Consider the following 16,246-nt stretch of genomic DNA (forward strand, 5'->3'; position numbering starts at 1 on the left):
ATACTCACCACAGGGCTCACCCAACCCCCACCCCCATCCCTTCCAAAACCAACCACATATTGAAAGTAAGGATTTAGTATACTAACTTACCGGCTTTCACTAGACTTTTTTCCTCTACTTCACCTGTTATGCATGTGCAAAGCTGTCAGTTTACTCATATGCACCAATTTTCACTTCCAGACACTACACTTACCAAGTAAGAACCAATGCCAAGAAGGCAAGTGAGACTGCTAAGGGATCACAGGTAAGAAAGTAGCAGAAGTAGATACTGTCGGTTGTTAAGGCATAGGCTGTGCCATTTGACAAGAGGCTCGATCAGGTACAGACAGCTGGGTATGAAAGGAGAAGTTTTTGAACCTCTAGTGAGGGAGTGACAGGACAGCAAATAAAAGTTCAGATTTGTATTGATCCCACCAGTAGCTAACTAGATGAGGCAGGGCAAGTCATTTAAATTCTCTAGACCTGTGCTGTCTACTCTCAGAGTCACCAGCCATATACAGCTACTGAGTACTTGAAATGTGGCTAGTCCAAATTGAGATCTAATGTAAGTATAAAATTAACACACACTGGATTTTAAAGAATTATTATGGAAAAACTATGTGAAATATTTTAATACTTATTCTACTGATACATGTTGAAATGACAATATTTTTGATATATTGGGTTGAATATAATACATTATCAAAATTAATTTCTCTTCTTTCTACTTTTTCAAATGTGGCTACTAGAAAATTTTGAATTATAGAAGTAGCTCTCATTATATTTCTTCAGAACACTGAGGGCTCTAGACTTCAAGTTCTTAGCCCCTATTCAAGCAGGAAATTATGTGTTGAGCATGGTGCCAGGCACTGGAGATGCAAAGTTGTACAAAGTAAGTGTGTCTCTGGTTTCACTTGGGGGGAAGAAAGGGAAAACAAAATAGATAGGAAAAAACAAACAGGTAGTCATAATTGGGTTAAATACTATGGAAGTACCCTGTGAGGGAACGAAACAGACAGCTCTGGAAGCAGCACCAAAATGGAGCTGGTGAGGAGAAGCCTAGGAAGGCTGCCCGACATCTCCCCTGATTCTCCATTATGCAGTCCTCCCCTTCACCTGACATCCAGCAGCATGCAATCTGAGCTCCACTTACCTCACCATCCCTACACCATCCCATGTGTTCTTAATCAATTTTTCTTATCTCCACAATGAAATCATGAACTGGTAAGGGCAAAGATACTTATATTTTGTTACCCTGATAACACTTTACATATAGTAAGATCTCACAAAATATGTGATAACTAACACAACCTTCCCAGAGAAAATGTCCAATGTGCGTCAAGAACTTACTTCCTCCCCATTACCCCCCCTCACCCACAAGCACGTGCACACCCACACACACAAAACACACACACACACCAGTTAAATATCTGGAAGATGAAGTAATGACAGTGGTTGATAGAATAATAGGAGGATAAAAATTATCATAAAAGGAATGGACATGTTCAATCACTCTATTATATACCTAAAACTAATGTAACTCCATATATTATAGGGGAATTAAAATTAAATTAAATTAAAATTAAAAACTTAATTGAAAATAAAAATAAATAAGAAGAATGGACATGAAGGTAGAAGATAAGAAGAAAATAAGTAAAAAGCAATCTGAATTCAAACATTAAATACTCAAAAAACTGGAACCAAGAAACAAAAGGACCCAGTAAGTTCAGTTACACAATCATGTCATGTCATTTCTCAAGTATCAGTGTAGCACAATTATAACTTACGGGTAGTTTCTTGAGCAGTCATGGGGGGAGACTCCCCTTCATCATACACTGCAGAGACGCCTACTGTGTACAGGGTTTGTGAGAAGAGGTCTTTGAGAGGGGTGCTGGTCCGTGACCTGTCTACCTCTACCTGTAATAGAGCAGTGGAACTATTTTTAGAAAGGGTCTAGTTTTAACATCTCTGTTGTTTATTGTACTTCTTAGCACAAGAGCATAAGAATTGTGCTACAAAAAATAGCAATGTTTTTCAATATGCATGAGTCCAGGAACTGGAAACAGTTTAAATGCTTATAAAGTGGGAAAATGTATGTACTAGAGCTCTATTTGAATGCCAAGGTTTGGTAAACAAGACTGCCAACAGATTCAAACAACCTAATCATTTTTCACTGACAGTTTCTCTGTTTCCCTTTGCATCACTGCTTTATTTCTCTCAGAAATGTTCTCCTGTGCATTATCTCATTTGCTGTGCACAAGAGCCCTGTGAGACCCTCTGGTCATGGTGTCTCTTTCGAAATTGAAACCTAGAATGAAATGAATGTGTGCATATGTATAAATTAGCTTTGATATAATCCAACTGAACAGCATGGTCAATACCTAGGGGCTTACAGAAACCATTTCTATCTTCCAAAAATGTCTCTGAGATTCTGACATTGATACGCTCCCAAGCACACAGAAGTTTTAAACCCATTCTCTAGAGAAAACCCTCAATTTGCTCCCACTTTGAATTAGGTTGTCATGGAAACAAATCTCTGCCCCATCTCAAAAATGCTCATGGCCAAAAGGACTTTCCTCTAACAATCTATTTATTTACGCTTTCTCTCAGAACTTCTCCATTGTCCTGTCTTCCTATCATCTGACAAACTCTCCTTTTCCTTCCCGCACCCTTACTGGCTTTTATTTTTAGACACATTATTATTATTTTTTTTTTTTTTGGTAATTCATAGAATGTAGAGCACCAAAAAAAGACATCTGGATGAGAAGGAAGTACTATCTACGTTCTATAACTCTTTGTCCACTAAGGGATGATGATTTTGAGATGAGGATCATGGAAGAAAACATTTCTAAAATAAATGCAACAAAACCCAATATATTATCAATATTCAAAAATTGCTCTACTAATATTACAAGCTTTCAACCCTAGATTAATAAAGTGACAAATATTCAAAACACTCTATCCTCTGCACTTTTTTGAGTTCTGTTGTTAAACCTACTAGGAAAACAAATACTTCCAAATCCATTCTAATCTTCAACCTACCTCTTTGACATCGTCTTCTGGTGTTTTGTAGCGAACGATGTATTTACGCACTTTTCCCGGCGCGGGTTCCCATAAGACATTCATGGTGCTGTGAGTCACGTCTCTGAGTCTCAGATCTCGAGGTTTGGGTAAAGGCACTGGAGATGCATGAATAATGAGCTCCAGATGTGGCTCTCAACCACAAAACTCTAAAGCATTCACACAAGCTTTCAAGGAGTTGTTTAAAGAAAATTTAACAGTGTGCAGCAAAGTAACTTTAAACAAATAGCTCTGATGACAAAAGTACTATGATTCTACCAGGTAAAGCTCACGTCCTCTTAAGAAAATTTCTTAAAATATGATAAGTTGAAATTTTTATTACAATTCTAATTTATCTTTTATATGTAAACTTCCACTCTATTTTCCGGCTCTCTCTTGCTGCTCAGCTATAGTACATCATAATTCACCACAAATGCACAGCTTGTGTTTCTTTCTCAGATATTTAAATCAGTTAGGATAGAGAACAAAATCCAAAGAATTATGGTCTCCTAAGAATAGAAAATGATAGAAAAACAAATGGTTATGAGAGTGAGGGATGAAGATGGGCCAAAATTAAGCACCTGGTAAGCTTATAAGAAAATCCATAGGGGTCTAAATGGTTACGAGAAAATTCAAATGATAAATTTTTGCCAAGTCAAAGCCTTACTTAAAAAGAACAAAGACGAGGATAACTAACAAAGAAAGTTTCTTTTGTTATATGAGACAGATCTCACTTTCTAGCTGCCCGTTGACCAATTTCCTTTTGTTTCTCATTTCAACTCTGTGCATCTGTTCTCCTAAATGTCTCCCTCCACCTACATGATTCTGCACCTTTATCCCTTTAATGTTTTTGTCTCTCGGCATCTCTCTGTGGCCTCCCTTCCTCCACTGGTGCAGTCAACTTTGTATCAAATCCATGACCGCACTTGCCTTTCATCCCAGTATGACTCTGGGGTCTTCTCTCCCAGCACTTTGAGAACACATGTCTCCATCCCTAGCTGGCTTCCCACCTTTCCATCTACCACTACCTCATTTCTACAAAGCCACCAATTCCAGACAGGGTTTAATAAATAAAAAATGATTATTTGTTGTCAATGAATTTATACTGTCCCGCCCTTCAGGGGCTCTTTATCTTTTCTGCCTTATGATTATTCTCAGTCCCCTTTTCTCCCTTGAAGATTTCTTCTGTCTTCTTAATTGTCTTAAAAATGTGGCCTGAGTCTAAAATTTAAGCCATGTCATCTATCTCATCATGACCTCAATAAGCATAAAACAAAACCTCCAGCCAGGAAAGGCAAGGGTTCTAGGTGCAATTCTTGCCACTTTTCAAGAAGAAAACACCTAACTGCCAGTGAATCAAGCCAAAAACGCAAAAGGAATTGATCAACGCACACAAGAAAAGTGCAAACCCCAAAGGAGTTCATGCGCTCTATGTTGCCTGGTATTACCTCGTGGTACATTCCCAATATCTAGCATAGTGACTGAAGTATATGACCAATGTTTTTGGATTGAGTAAGCTGACTAACTCACTTAATTGAAACAAACTTTTCTATAAGTGCCATAAAGTACCTACTTCACCAAGAACTTGGAACATCTTAATATTAAGTCTAATATCTTCCTCCAAAATTACACTCACCCAACATTCCCTTCTCACCAGGGCTATGTACCTTACTTCATGGATATACAACACCAACTTTTTATGCTCCATGCCCTGACACTTGGCCAAAAGTATACCATCAATTGTAAGAAACATCTCAGTATCAGCTATGTTCAATGTGGAAAAAAAAGTACATCCTAGAATCAATTTAAGATGCTGCCGTAAGGCTAGAGTTAATTTAAATTCTCAAATTTGATTGCCATAAGGAATAACCTTGTGACTTATGCATAAATTATCAAATTATTGATAACATTATTGGGTAAAAGAAAAATCCTAATGAACATTATGTTTACAACAGAAAGGAAAGAAGAACACTGGCAATATCTTACACGTGACTTCCCGAGCAGTGACAGGTTCACTGGCGAGGTCATGCAAGGCAGCCTGGACTGTGACTGCATACTCGGTGTTGGGAAAAAGATCAGTGAGTTGCACATCATTCACTGTTGGCCCCACACGCATCTGCATATGGACATGCCAAAGGGAAATAAGACATTCAAATCAAACCTTTCCACTTACCAGGGATATGCAATTACAGCCTACTTGTAACTACTAAATGATAACATAACTTTTCTTTTTCATCTCTCTGAAATGAATTTCCTTCTTCATGCTAATATTTTTAAAAATGTGTCACAGGACCCATCTATTTTTCTATTTTTTTTTTTGCACATAATGTTATAAATGATTTATAAGCAACTCAATGAAAAAGAAACAAATGTCTCCCACCTCTTTGGGTTTTCTTGGTTCTGTGGCGTTGATGGGTTCATATGACAAGGTGTAGCCAGTAGCCCCTCCCACTGGCTGCCATTGCACATGCATGGTGGTAGGGCCAACATCATAAATATTCATGCTGACCACAGGGACTGGTACTGTTGGAATGTAAAGGCAAACATCAGTCTAATGCCTGTCATTCTACTCATTATTAATTGTTGTTTCCTACTTACTAAGTGATATTTATATATGCTAAATAGAGAATCAGTTACTATGAGAAGTCAGTGAGAGCGAATAGAATCCTTTCCTCTCTCCTGAAAAACCCAATCTCATTGTTCATTGCCATCTCATACTCAGGACTGCAAGTTACAACTATTTCATGGAGGAACAAAGTTTAAATTTCAACGGGCATTCCAATGAGTCTATATAGAAGCCAAAATAGATACCAATTTCCTGAGATTTCAGTCTCTTTTTCTGGAACATCTTTAAGTTGACTATTTTCAGTCTTCAATCATGGAATTTCATACATAAGTAACCAGCACAGTATTTTACATCAGCTTTCACAAAAAATTAATTTAAGTGAGAGAGTCATAAATTAATAACTGGAACTTAGGGGATTCATGAGTTTTTTGAAGATAGGTTCATGAGGCACAGTAAAAGATTTACAGTCTCCTCTTCATTTAATGCCAATATAGATTCACATATATTGTCCAAAGACTGAGTTTAAAGTTTTCAGAAATTATCAGATTAATCCTGCCCATTATGAAATATTTTATTTCCCACCTCCTATTGTATAATATGAAGGCTAGTGACAGAAAACATGGAGGAGGGGTTCAAGATGGCAGCATAAGAACACTCTGAAATCACTTCCTCCCATGATATAATAAATTTATAGCTACACTTGAAATCATATCCTCTGAAAAGGACCTGAGACTAGATAAACAGTGCCTCCACAACAAAGATAAAAGAGACATATCAAGCAGGTAGGAGAAGTAGAAACTCAGCCTTGTCCAGGACCCCACCCCAAGCATGGTGACTCACAGTTGGGAAGGAATTCCCAAAATATGGAACTCTCCCTCAAGAAGCAAAAGAAGTGTGCCCACATCAAGTACCTTGATCTTTGAGTCCAGCACCTGAAAAAGAAGCCCCTAAAATGCCTCATTTTGAAAATGAACATGAAGTCCAGGAAAACCAAGAAACTAGAGGGAATAGAGAACATGCTCTTAAAGAGCTCGAGCACAGACCCACTTGCCCTGGGAGCCTGCATAAAAGCAACAGTTTGGAAAATGCCTAGATCATAAGTGAGATAGACCTACTTACTAATTTTAAAGCAGTTGCCAGAGAGGCAGGAACCTGCATTGGCCTTCTCTACAAACAGAAGCACAGGTGTCATTTTTGCAATCCTAGTCTAACTTGTTAGTGATAGAGCTGGAAGCACCCTTTTTGGTGTTCTCCCTCATGTCTGCTAGTATGCGTGCTACATGCTCCATCTGCCCCAGTAGCAGTTGCACGACAACCAGGCTGGGTGAGTGCCCCATACCCCACCGACCCTGCATCAAAGCTGTGGCCCCACCATAGCCAGCAGGTCCACATAGTCCACACAAGAGATGTCCCACCCACAAGATGGTTGCCTGGCTCTGGAGTCCAGGGGAGACTGTACTCTGAACCCCATGGATCATCTCCTACACGAGATCATTCCTTCCAGACCAGGAGAGGTATTATTTTTACCTGATAAATATACACAGAGAGTCAGGCTAAATGAGGAGACAGAGGCCTATATTCCAAACCAAAGAACAGGACAAATTCCCAGAAAAAAATTTTAATGACATGAATATAACAACCTACTCAACAAAGAGTTCAAAGTAATAGTCATAAAGATATTCACCAAACTCAGGAGAAGAATGGATGAACACAGTAAGAACTTCAACAGAGATGGAAACTAGAAGAAAATACCAAACAGAATTTGTAATTGAAATGAAAAATACACTAGAGGATTCAACAACAGAATGGATGAAATAGAAGCCCAAATCAGTGGGCTGGAAAACAAAGCAATGTATCTCAACTGGACAGAGCAACAAACTGAGAAAGAATTTTAAAAAGTAAGGATACCTAAAGGGACCTTTAGGACAACATCAAATGGTGTAATATTTGTATTATAGAGGTCCTAGAAGGAGAAGAGAGAGAAAGGGCCAGAAAAATTATTCAAAGAAATAATAGCTGAAAAATTCCCTTATCTGGGGAAGAAAACAGACATTTGGGTTCAGAAAGCCCAGAGAACTCCAAAAAAAAAAAAAAAAATCCAAAGAGAACCACACTAAAGTACATTATAATTAAAATGGTACAAGTTAAGAATAAAGAGAATAAAGAGAGAATCTTAAAATAGCTAAGAAAAACAATTTAGGGATGTCTGGGTGGCTCAGTCAGTTAAGGGCTGCCTTTGGCTTGGATCATGATCCCAGGATCCTGGGATCGGGTTCCACATTGGGCTCCTTGCTCCACAGAGAACCTGCTTCTCCCTCTGCTTCTGCTTGCCACTCTGCCTGCCTGACAAATAAATAAATAAAATCTTAAAAAAAAAAAAAAGAAAAAAAGAAAAGAAAAACAATTTATTCCATACAAGGGAAACCCCATAAGACTATCAGAGATTTTTTCAGCAGAAATTTTACAGGCTGGAAGTAAGGGTCATGATATATTCAAAATGCTGAAAGGAACAATTTTCCAACCAAGAATTCTCTATCCAGCAAGATTATCATTCAGAATTTAAGGAGAGATGAAGAATTTTCCAGATAAGCAAAAGCTAAAGGAGTTCATCACCTCTAAACTGACCTTATAAGAAATGTTACAGGGATTTCTCTACACTGAAAAGAAAAGATAATCATTAATAAGAAGAAAATACATGAAAGTAACAATCTCACTGGAAAAGGTAAAGAGATAGTAAAAATAGATCAATCACTAATAAGGCAAGTATGAAGATCAAAAGGTATGAAAATCAAAACATAATAAAATCAATTAAAATTACAATAGTTATCTAAAGGATCATAAAATAAAAAGACATAAAATGTGTCATCAAAAATATAAAATATGGGGAATAAAAATGTAAAGCTTTGGAATGGTTTCCAATTTAAGTTGTTATCAATTTAAAAGAGACTGTTATATACATAAGATGCTATAAGTGAACCTCACAGTAACCACAAAGAAAAACTTATACTAAATACATAAAAGAAAATAAGAAAGGATCTAAGCATAATATTAAAGAAAGCCAGCAAATCACAAGGAAAGAGAGAAAGAGAGGGAAAAAAAGGTCAAAGAAGAACTTCAAACACAGCCCGAAAACAAATGGAAATAAGTATATACCTATTGATAATTACTTCAAATATAAAAGAACTAAATTTACCAATCAAAAGACAAAGAGTGGCTAACTAGATTAAAAAACAAAAAAGAAATGTCTATGTGGTACCTATAAAAGACTTCAGAGCTAAGGACACATACAGACTGTGAAGGAAGGAGATAAATTATTCTATGCAAATGGAAATGAAAAGAAAGCTGGCATATACTCAAATCAGATAAAATAGACTTAAAAACAAAGACTGTCCTAAAAGACAAAGAGGAGCACCACATTATGATAATGGATGAATCCAACCAGAAGATACAACATTTATAAATAAGTGTTTATATATAAACACCCAACAAAAGAGCACAAAACTATATAATAAATATTTGAAAACCTAAAGGGGGTGGGGGCTCCTGGGTGACTCATTCTTTAAGTGGCTGCCTTCGGCTCAGGTCATGATCCCAAGGTTCTGGGATCAAGCCACACATCAGGCTCCCTGCTCAGCAGGAAGCCTGTTTCTCCTTCTGCCCACTCCCCCTGCTTGTATTCCCTCTCTCATGATCTCTCTCCCTGTCAAATCAATAAATAAAAATCTTAAAAATAAAAAAAAAACTAAAGGGAGGGAGAAATTGAAAATAAAACAATAATAGGGGACTTTAACATCTCACAGCAATGAATAGATCATGAGACAGAACATCAATAAGGACATTTTTACCATAATTGACACATTAGATCACATGGATATAACAGAAATATACATAATGGATATATAATCAGAATATTTCATCCAAAAGCCACAGAATGCACCTTCTTCTCAAGTGCACATGGAACATTCTCCAAGACAGATTACATGTTGGGCCACAAGATAAGTCTCAATAAATTCAAGAAGACTAAAATCACATCAAATATCTTCTCTGACAACAAAAGTAGGAAACTAGAAATCAATTACAATAACAAAACTGGAAAAAATACAAAAACATTAAAATCAAACAATATACAATGGAACAACCATTAGGTCATCAAAAAAAAAAAAATCAAAGGAGAAATCAAAAAATACCTCAAGAAATTGGAAAGAAATATAACATGCCAAAATTTATGAGATGCAAAAAAGAGTTATTAGACAGAAATAGGCCTACCTTGAGAAACAAAAAAAATCTCAAGTAAACAATCTAATTTTACAGCTAAGGAAACTAGAAAAAGAAAAACGAAGGAAGCCTACAAGTTAGTAGAATGAAGAAAATAGTAAAATCAGAGTCAGAAATAAATTAAATAGAGAGTAAAATGAAAATAGGAAAGATTAGTGAAATGAAGAGCTGGAAATGATAAAATTGACAAACCTTTAGGTAACTAACAAAGAAAAAAGTAAAAGGATTCAAATAAATAAAATCAGAAATGAAAGAAAAGTTAATGATATCACAGAAATACAAAGGATTATAAGACACTAATACAATCCATAATATGTCAACAAACCAGACAACCTGGAAGAAAAGGGCAAATTCTTAGAAATATAGTCTTCCATGACTGAATTAGAAAGAAATAGAAAACATAAGTAGACTGATTACTAGGAAGAAGATTGAATCAGTAATCAAAAACCTCAAAATAAACAAAAGTTCAGAACCAAACAACTTCACTGGTGAACTCTTCCAAACAGCCAATAAGATTTAATACATATCCTTCTCAAACTCTTCCAAAAATTAAGAGGAAGGGAATGCTTCCAAACACATTTTACAAGGCCAACATTACCCTGATACTAAAACCAGACAAGGATGACAGAAAAAAGAAAATTACAGGTCAATATCCTTGACAAACATAGATGTAAAAATCCTCAACAAAATATAAGCAAACAAAATTCAACAGTACATTAAAAGCATCATATGTTATGATCAAGTGGGATTTATTCCAGGGGTGCAAGAATGACTCAAATTCACAAATCAATCAATGTGATACATAATATTAACAAAATTAAAGATAAAATCACATGATCATCTCAATAGATGGAGAAAAATTACTCAATAAAATTCAATATCCATTTGTGATAAAACTCAAAAAATGGCTATAGAGGAAATATACCTCATATAAAGAGACCATATCTATCTATAATGGAGTGCTGTAATGTATGTAATGGAGTATATAATGGAGTACTTCTCAGCCATAAAAAAGAACGAAATCTTGCTATTTGTGGTGGGCCTTGAGGTGATGCTAAGTGAAATCAGAAGAAAGACAAATAGCATCTGATTCACTCATATGTAGAGTCTAAAAACAAATAAAAGCCAAAGAAACAATGAAACAAAACCAAATTCATGGATACAAAGAACAAATCAGTGGTTGCCAGAGGGGACTGGGGTCAGAGGGTGGGTGAAAGGGCTAGAGGATCAAGTGTAGAGTGACGGACGGTAATACCGTTTGAGGGGGGATCCCTTATAGTGTATACAGATGTTGACTTATAATGTTCTACACCTAAAACTTATATAGTAAAGAGAGAGAGAGAGAAGATAAAGATTTAACAGAACTGAAGATTAAATAGAACCAATCCTTGCCTTGGAGAGAGTGATGCCCAATTCTTTGTCTTATAAGAGGCCTCCCTTCCCCTGGAGTCCAGCCAAGAAGATGGGAGAAGGAAAGAGTATTTTTATGTGGCTTCAAAAACCCTACCATGCCTCAGAAATCTTGCCAGGTACAGGAACAAGGAACATCTCTGTCAAAAGCTCTACTCAAAGTCAAAGCCATTAGAGCCTCTCAAGCAAAGACCAGGAGGCAACGTCCCGAAGACAAGGGTGATCTCATTGATAGGAGGAAAAACTGAACATCTGCAAAACTGAAATAGGTCACCTCTGCACAGTTCCCCTTCCTAATCTGAGTTCCACTCCCCACATGTTATCTTTCTTAAGACGTGAATAACTCTATGAAAGGTAAGTTATCCCTCCAAGTTATCTATGGCTATGATTACCCATTCCACCAGTGGGGTCCCATGATGACAAGAACAAACAGTAAGAGCAATTGAGTATTTATTGAGTACCTGGACAAGAACACACTCAGTAAATATTTGTTGGATGGATATTGAATAAAGGAATGATTTGGAGGGCTGCCAAAATCCCATATGGAATGCCTCCTGTTTATCTTAAAAAAGAAAATGAGGAGATTTTTTTTTTTTCAATCAGACTTACAGGTTTTTTCTGTGCCCTTCAGCGGTTCACTATATTCATCTTCCACTACAGAATACACATTAACAACGTACTCAGTTTCAGGCTTCAGATCTTTCAGTACTGTGCTACTTTCCAGTCGGCTGACATAAAACTAGGGGAAAAAAATAAAATAATAATAACCTGTGTTGTAATTGCTTCCCTCTTTTCTACTATAATTAAAAAGTAGTTAACTGCAATGAACTTAGAAATTATATTTCAATGAGGCCATTGTTTTTCATTTTTGGAAATTACCAGATTACAATGAGATCTTAGACAATTCATGTAATTTATTCTCCCAGCTCTTGTTTCCTTATTTGTAAAATGAGTGGGTAAACTAGATCATATTTAATGTTTCCTTCCAACTCCATAACTCTAATATAAATTCAAAATTAATCAAGCATCCTTTTATTAAAAACCATATTGGTATTCTGCAATTCGTAGAAACTGTAAGAATTTAAGCAAAGATCTTTCCCTTTAATTAAGCCCAAATGAAAGCACCATTGCTGACTCAGTTCTGCCCCACTTGACATCTTTCTTGCTCCACACCCAACATTTTTCTGAGCGCTCATGTGAAGAAGTCAATCTCGCTATCAGGAGGGAATGGGTTGTAGGTGTTGCCTACTCACTTCTTGACGTTTCCCTCCAGAAACTGGGTAGTATTCCACCTTATACCTATCCACACTGTCAGAAGGAGGTGTCCAGCTCACTCTAAGAGAACGATGGGTTCGCTCAGAAATAACCAGATTAGAAGGTGCTTCCAAGTCACCTACATGTGGAAACAAAATCCATACGCTTATTTCATTATTATAGCAAGGTGATGAAATTTGAAATTAGATTATAATAGCACTACTTCCCATATTTTAAACTTGTACACACATATACAGTGTATCAGTCTAGAGTCCCATTGCTCATAAGACTTCTCTGAATGGGTAAGCAAAGGATTCTTCAGTCCCAGAAGATTCAAGGCTGGGCTCATTGTCTTTCATTAAAACCTGGTCCCACCCTTCCTTTACGAAACCACCAGTTTACCAGTCACCTAACTCAAAAACCTCTGAATCAACCTTGAATATGTCCTCCTTCCTCTAATCTTACACATATTTTTGTCTCTATCACCTTTAGTACTACCCAAGTTCACCACATTTAAATTCATCATGTCTTACCTCCTTAACTATAGGTTATACTCTGTGAGAATGGAATTGGTTTCTTATTTGTGTTTATTTAGTTCCCCTACAGGACCTAGATCAGTGGTAAGAGAAGTTAACCACTTTCTTAGTCAAGAAAGAAGAAAAACAACCAAGTCTTTTCAAGTTTGGGAATATCCCACTGCCTGTGATTATGCTCTCTGTGGGTAAAGTGAAATGACCAATGAACAACAGAATGACTACAGAACAATATCCAGAATTAACATCAATGAAAATAGAAATACTAAATTCACTGTGACCATTAGAAAGATGTCCCCAATAATAATTTAAAGAGACTTAACACAATGACTTCATTAGCATGTCAATCAGTCTCATAAAAACTCTTTAACTGTCTTTGTAAAGCTGGGGAAAGAATTTCCATTCTTAGTACTCTAACCTTTATTATAGTTGGGTCATAATCAAGCCTACAAAATTATCAAGCAATTTTACTGTCTGAGAAACTAGAATGAATGCAACTATTACATAGTTGATAAAAAAAAAAATAAAGGAAAACAGATAAAAGATGTTTTCATCTCCACTCAAAGTCCTCTCCAACTAAATAAAACTACAGCTCTCTCAGCTAATCCAGAGCCAGAAGCCTACAAATTCTGGCTTCTTGGCTGGTTTATTTCTCCAGGGAAAAGGTCAGTCTGTTGTTCAAAATCCAAAAAGAAAATCTGTAAATGTTTGGAGAGAAAAACTCAAAAAGAAAAAGGCAAATAAATGCATCCTCAATACCCAAAGCATACGAACCATTTCTACCAAATTATTTATCTTCAAATAAGTTACAAGCCATTTCTAGTTTGCTGCCATCGGAAACAAATCAGAGAAAAAATCAGGGACTAAACTAATGATTTTCAGGGCACCTGGGTGGCTCAGTGGGTTAAGCCTCTGCCTTCGGCTCAGGTCATGATCTCAGGGTCCTGGGATAGAGGCCCACATCCAGCTCTCTGTTCAGCAGGGAGACTGCTTCCCCCCACTCCCTCTCTGCCTGCCTCTCTGTTTACTTGTGATCTCTGTCTGTCAAATAAATAAATAAAATATAAATAAATAAATGAATAAATAAACAAACAAACAAACTAATGATTCTTAACTGAGGACATTATTTTCCCCAGCAGTCATTTGAAATATTTGAAGATATTTTTATTAGTCACAACTCAGGGGATGCCACCAACATCCAGTGGGCAGAGCCAAGGGATGCTGCTAAACATCTCTCAATACACTAAAGGGCTCCCTTCCCCCATCCCAAAAATAACTATCTACCCCAAATATGAACAGTGCTAAGGGTGAGAAACCCTGGGATAATCTTACCTGGACCTTTGACACTGTTACACAAGTTAATAGTGAGGTCATCTACAATCTTAGAGAGTGACTCAAAATCTGCCACATTGTATGCGTGGGTATCATCAGGATCTGTCGCGATCATCTTTAATTCATCTTCATCAGCATTTTTAATACCTTAGGGAAAAAAGGACATATTCAAATTCAAAAGCATTTGAATTTTCAATGTTAAGTAGAACATATATGTGATTCTCCTCAATAATGATTATCTATAGTTACAAAATAGAAACAAAGGAAAAAATAATATAAATTAAAAGCTATTCTGAATTAGATTCTTCTAAATGCTTCTAGCACCAATTTCCCACCAAAAAGTGTCTCTTGAGTGTTTTTTCTGGAAAGTAAAATAAAGGCTATCAAAAATAAACATGGTGCCACGGAAAACCAAACAGGAATTTTCCTGGATCCTATTACTAGTACATTTGTCCTCTTGATCCATTACTGTCTTCCAAGAAGCCATTGTAGTTCTGTCCCATTTCAAGGGGAAAAAAGAAAATAAGTTAACTTCTTGGCATATCATTTTGATAAATTTTGTGATAGGGAAAATATGTTTGTTTGTTTTTTGTGCTTCAAAAAAATTTTTAACTACAAAAATATCCTCAGCTTTTGTAATCCCAGGGGCACTGCTAGACTTTTGAGTGCTTACCAACAGCAAACAGCTCTACGCCTTCATCCTTGAGTTTCTTTGAAGGTGCCTCAACATCATCCTGTGACTTTCCATCGGTGATGAGAACACCAATTTTTCGAGCTCGAGGCCTCATGCCAGCTTGGGTCCTGAAGCTCTGTTGACGAATGAAATTCAAAGCCATGCCTAGTGGGATTTTTAAAAGAGCACCAGTCACATCATTATTCAGCCACAAGTTCTGACCAAAAGCAAGAGCTAAAAGTATACCACATCACCCTTACTCACCTGTGAGAGTATTGCCTCCTTTGTATGGCAAGTTTGCCACAGCTTGCAACAAGCTCTTCTTATCTCTGTGAGCATTTAGCTGCCACTCTGTTCTGGGGTCCCCACTATACTGAGCAAGGGCTAAAATAACATCATTGGCATTAGTGTATATAAAAGAGCATGATGAAAATGTCTAAAGGTCTTCAGTATTGCCAGACCTACCAATCTGTACTCTTTTGGGACCAATCTCAAAGACTTCCACAATGCGAGAGATGAAACTCCTCACAGTTCGAAAATTTGCCCGGCCAATGCTCCATGATCCATCCACCAGCAACACAATGTCTGCTTCTGCTCTGGTAATACACTCCATCCCTAATGTGGTAATCATGATACAGGACAGGGTCAGGAGCAAATTCTTCACAGGGTTACTTCCTAACCATGCCTCTGCCATCCCTGGATGCTTGCCTAGCTGCTTCAGTTCTGTAGCTTAGCTTTGTGATTTGGAGGTCAAGACTTTCAACATACGTCCATATGGTTTATTAACCTCAAATAACATTCAAGAAAACCCCCAATTCTCCAGTGATAATTTCCATGGCAAATCTTTCCTTCATCTTTGACCATATTTCCTGGCCACTATCATAGACCCTGGAGACTTAAATTAAACCATCATTGTAAATATGAATGAGCTCACAAACCCAAGAGCTGAAATAAATGAATAAAAATGTATGGCTATCTTACTATAAGGCATCAATAACTTAAATAAAATTTTAATGTGATCTAAAGATTACATGCTGTATTTTTCCATAAGATGTATTGGTCATCAGCAGACTAATATGAAATGAGCTGATAAAATGTGTGAGCTAAGAAGGGTCTTAGTGAGCTAAAAACATCTTCTAAAATAATTAAGCTTCTGGGTAATTA

General features: G+C 36.8%; 1 protein-coding gene across 5 annotated transcripts in view; it reads right to left on the bottom strand.

Annotated features, from left to right (window-relative positions):
• The window catches only part of COL12A1 (collagen type XII alpha 1 chain), a 121,072-nt gene that overhangs the window by 58,974 nt on the left and 45,852 nt on the right, over positions 1-16,246 (bottom strand). For all 5 annotated transcript variants that reach the window (XM_059178470.1, XM_059178473.1, XM_059178474.1 and 2 more), the window contains 10 exons: positions 15,548-15,697; positions 15,347-15,466; positions 15,083-15,247; positions 14,410-14,556; positions 12,544-12,683; positions 11,900-12,029; positions 5,420-5,562; positions 5,026-5,155; positions 3,018-3,158; positions 1,767-1,892 (listed from right to left, as the gene is read on the bottom strand). In XM_059178470.1, coding sequence (XP_059034453.1) covers positions 1,767-1,892; positions 3,018-3,158; positions 5,026-5,155; positions 5,420-5,562; positions 11,900-12,029; positions 12,544-12,683; positions 14,410-14,556; positions 15,083-15,247; positions 15,347-15,466; positions 15,548-15,697 — 1,392 coding nt within the window. The remainder of the gene's footprint in view (positions 1-1,766; positions 1,893-3,017; positions 3,159-5,025; positions 5,156-5,419; positions 5,563-11,899; positions 12,030-12,543; positions 12,684-14,409; positions 14,557-15,082; positions 15,248-15,346; positions 15,467-15,547; positions 15,698-16,246) is intronic.

The sequence above is a fragment of the Mustela lutreola genome, chromosome 6 (assembly GCF_030435805.1).
Source record: "Mustela lutreola isolate mMusLut2 chromosome 6, mMusLut2.pri, whole genome shotgun sequence".
Classification (NCBI taxonomy): domain Eukaryota; kingdom Metazoa; phylum Chordata; class Mammalia; order Carnivora; family Mustelidae; genus Mustela; species Mustela lutreola.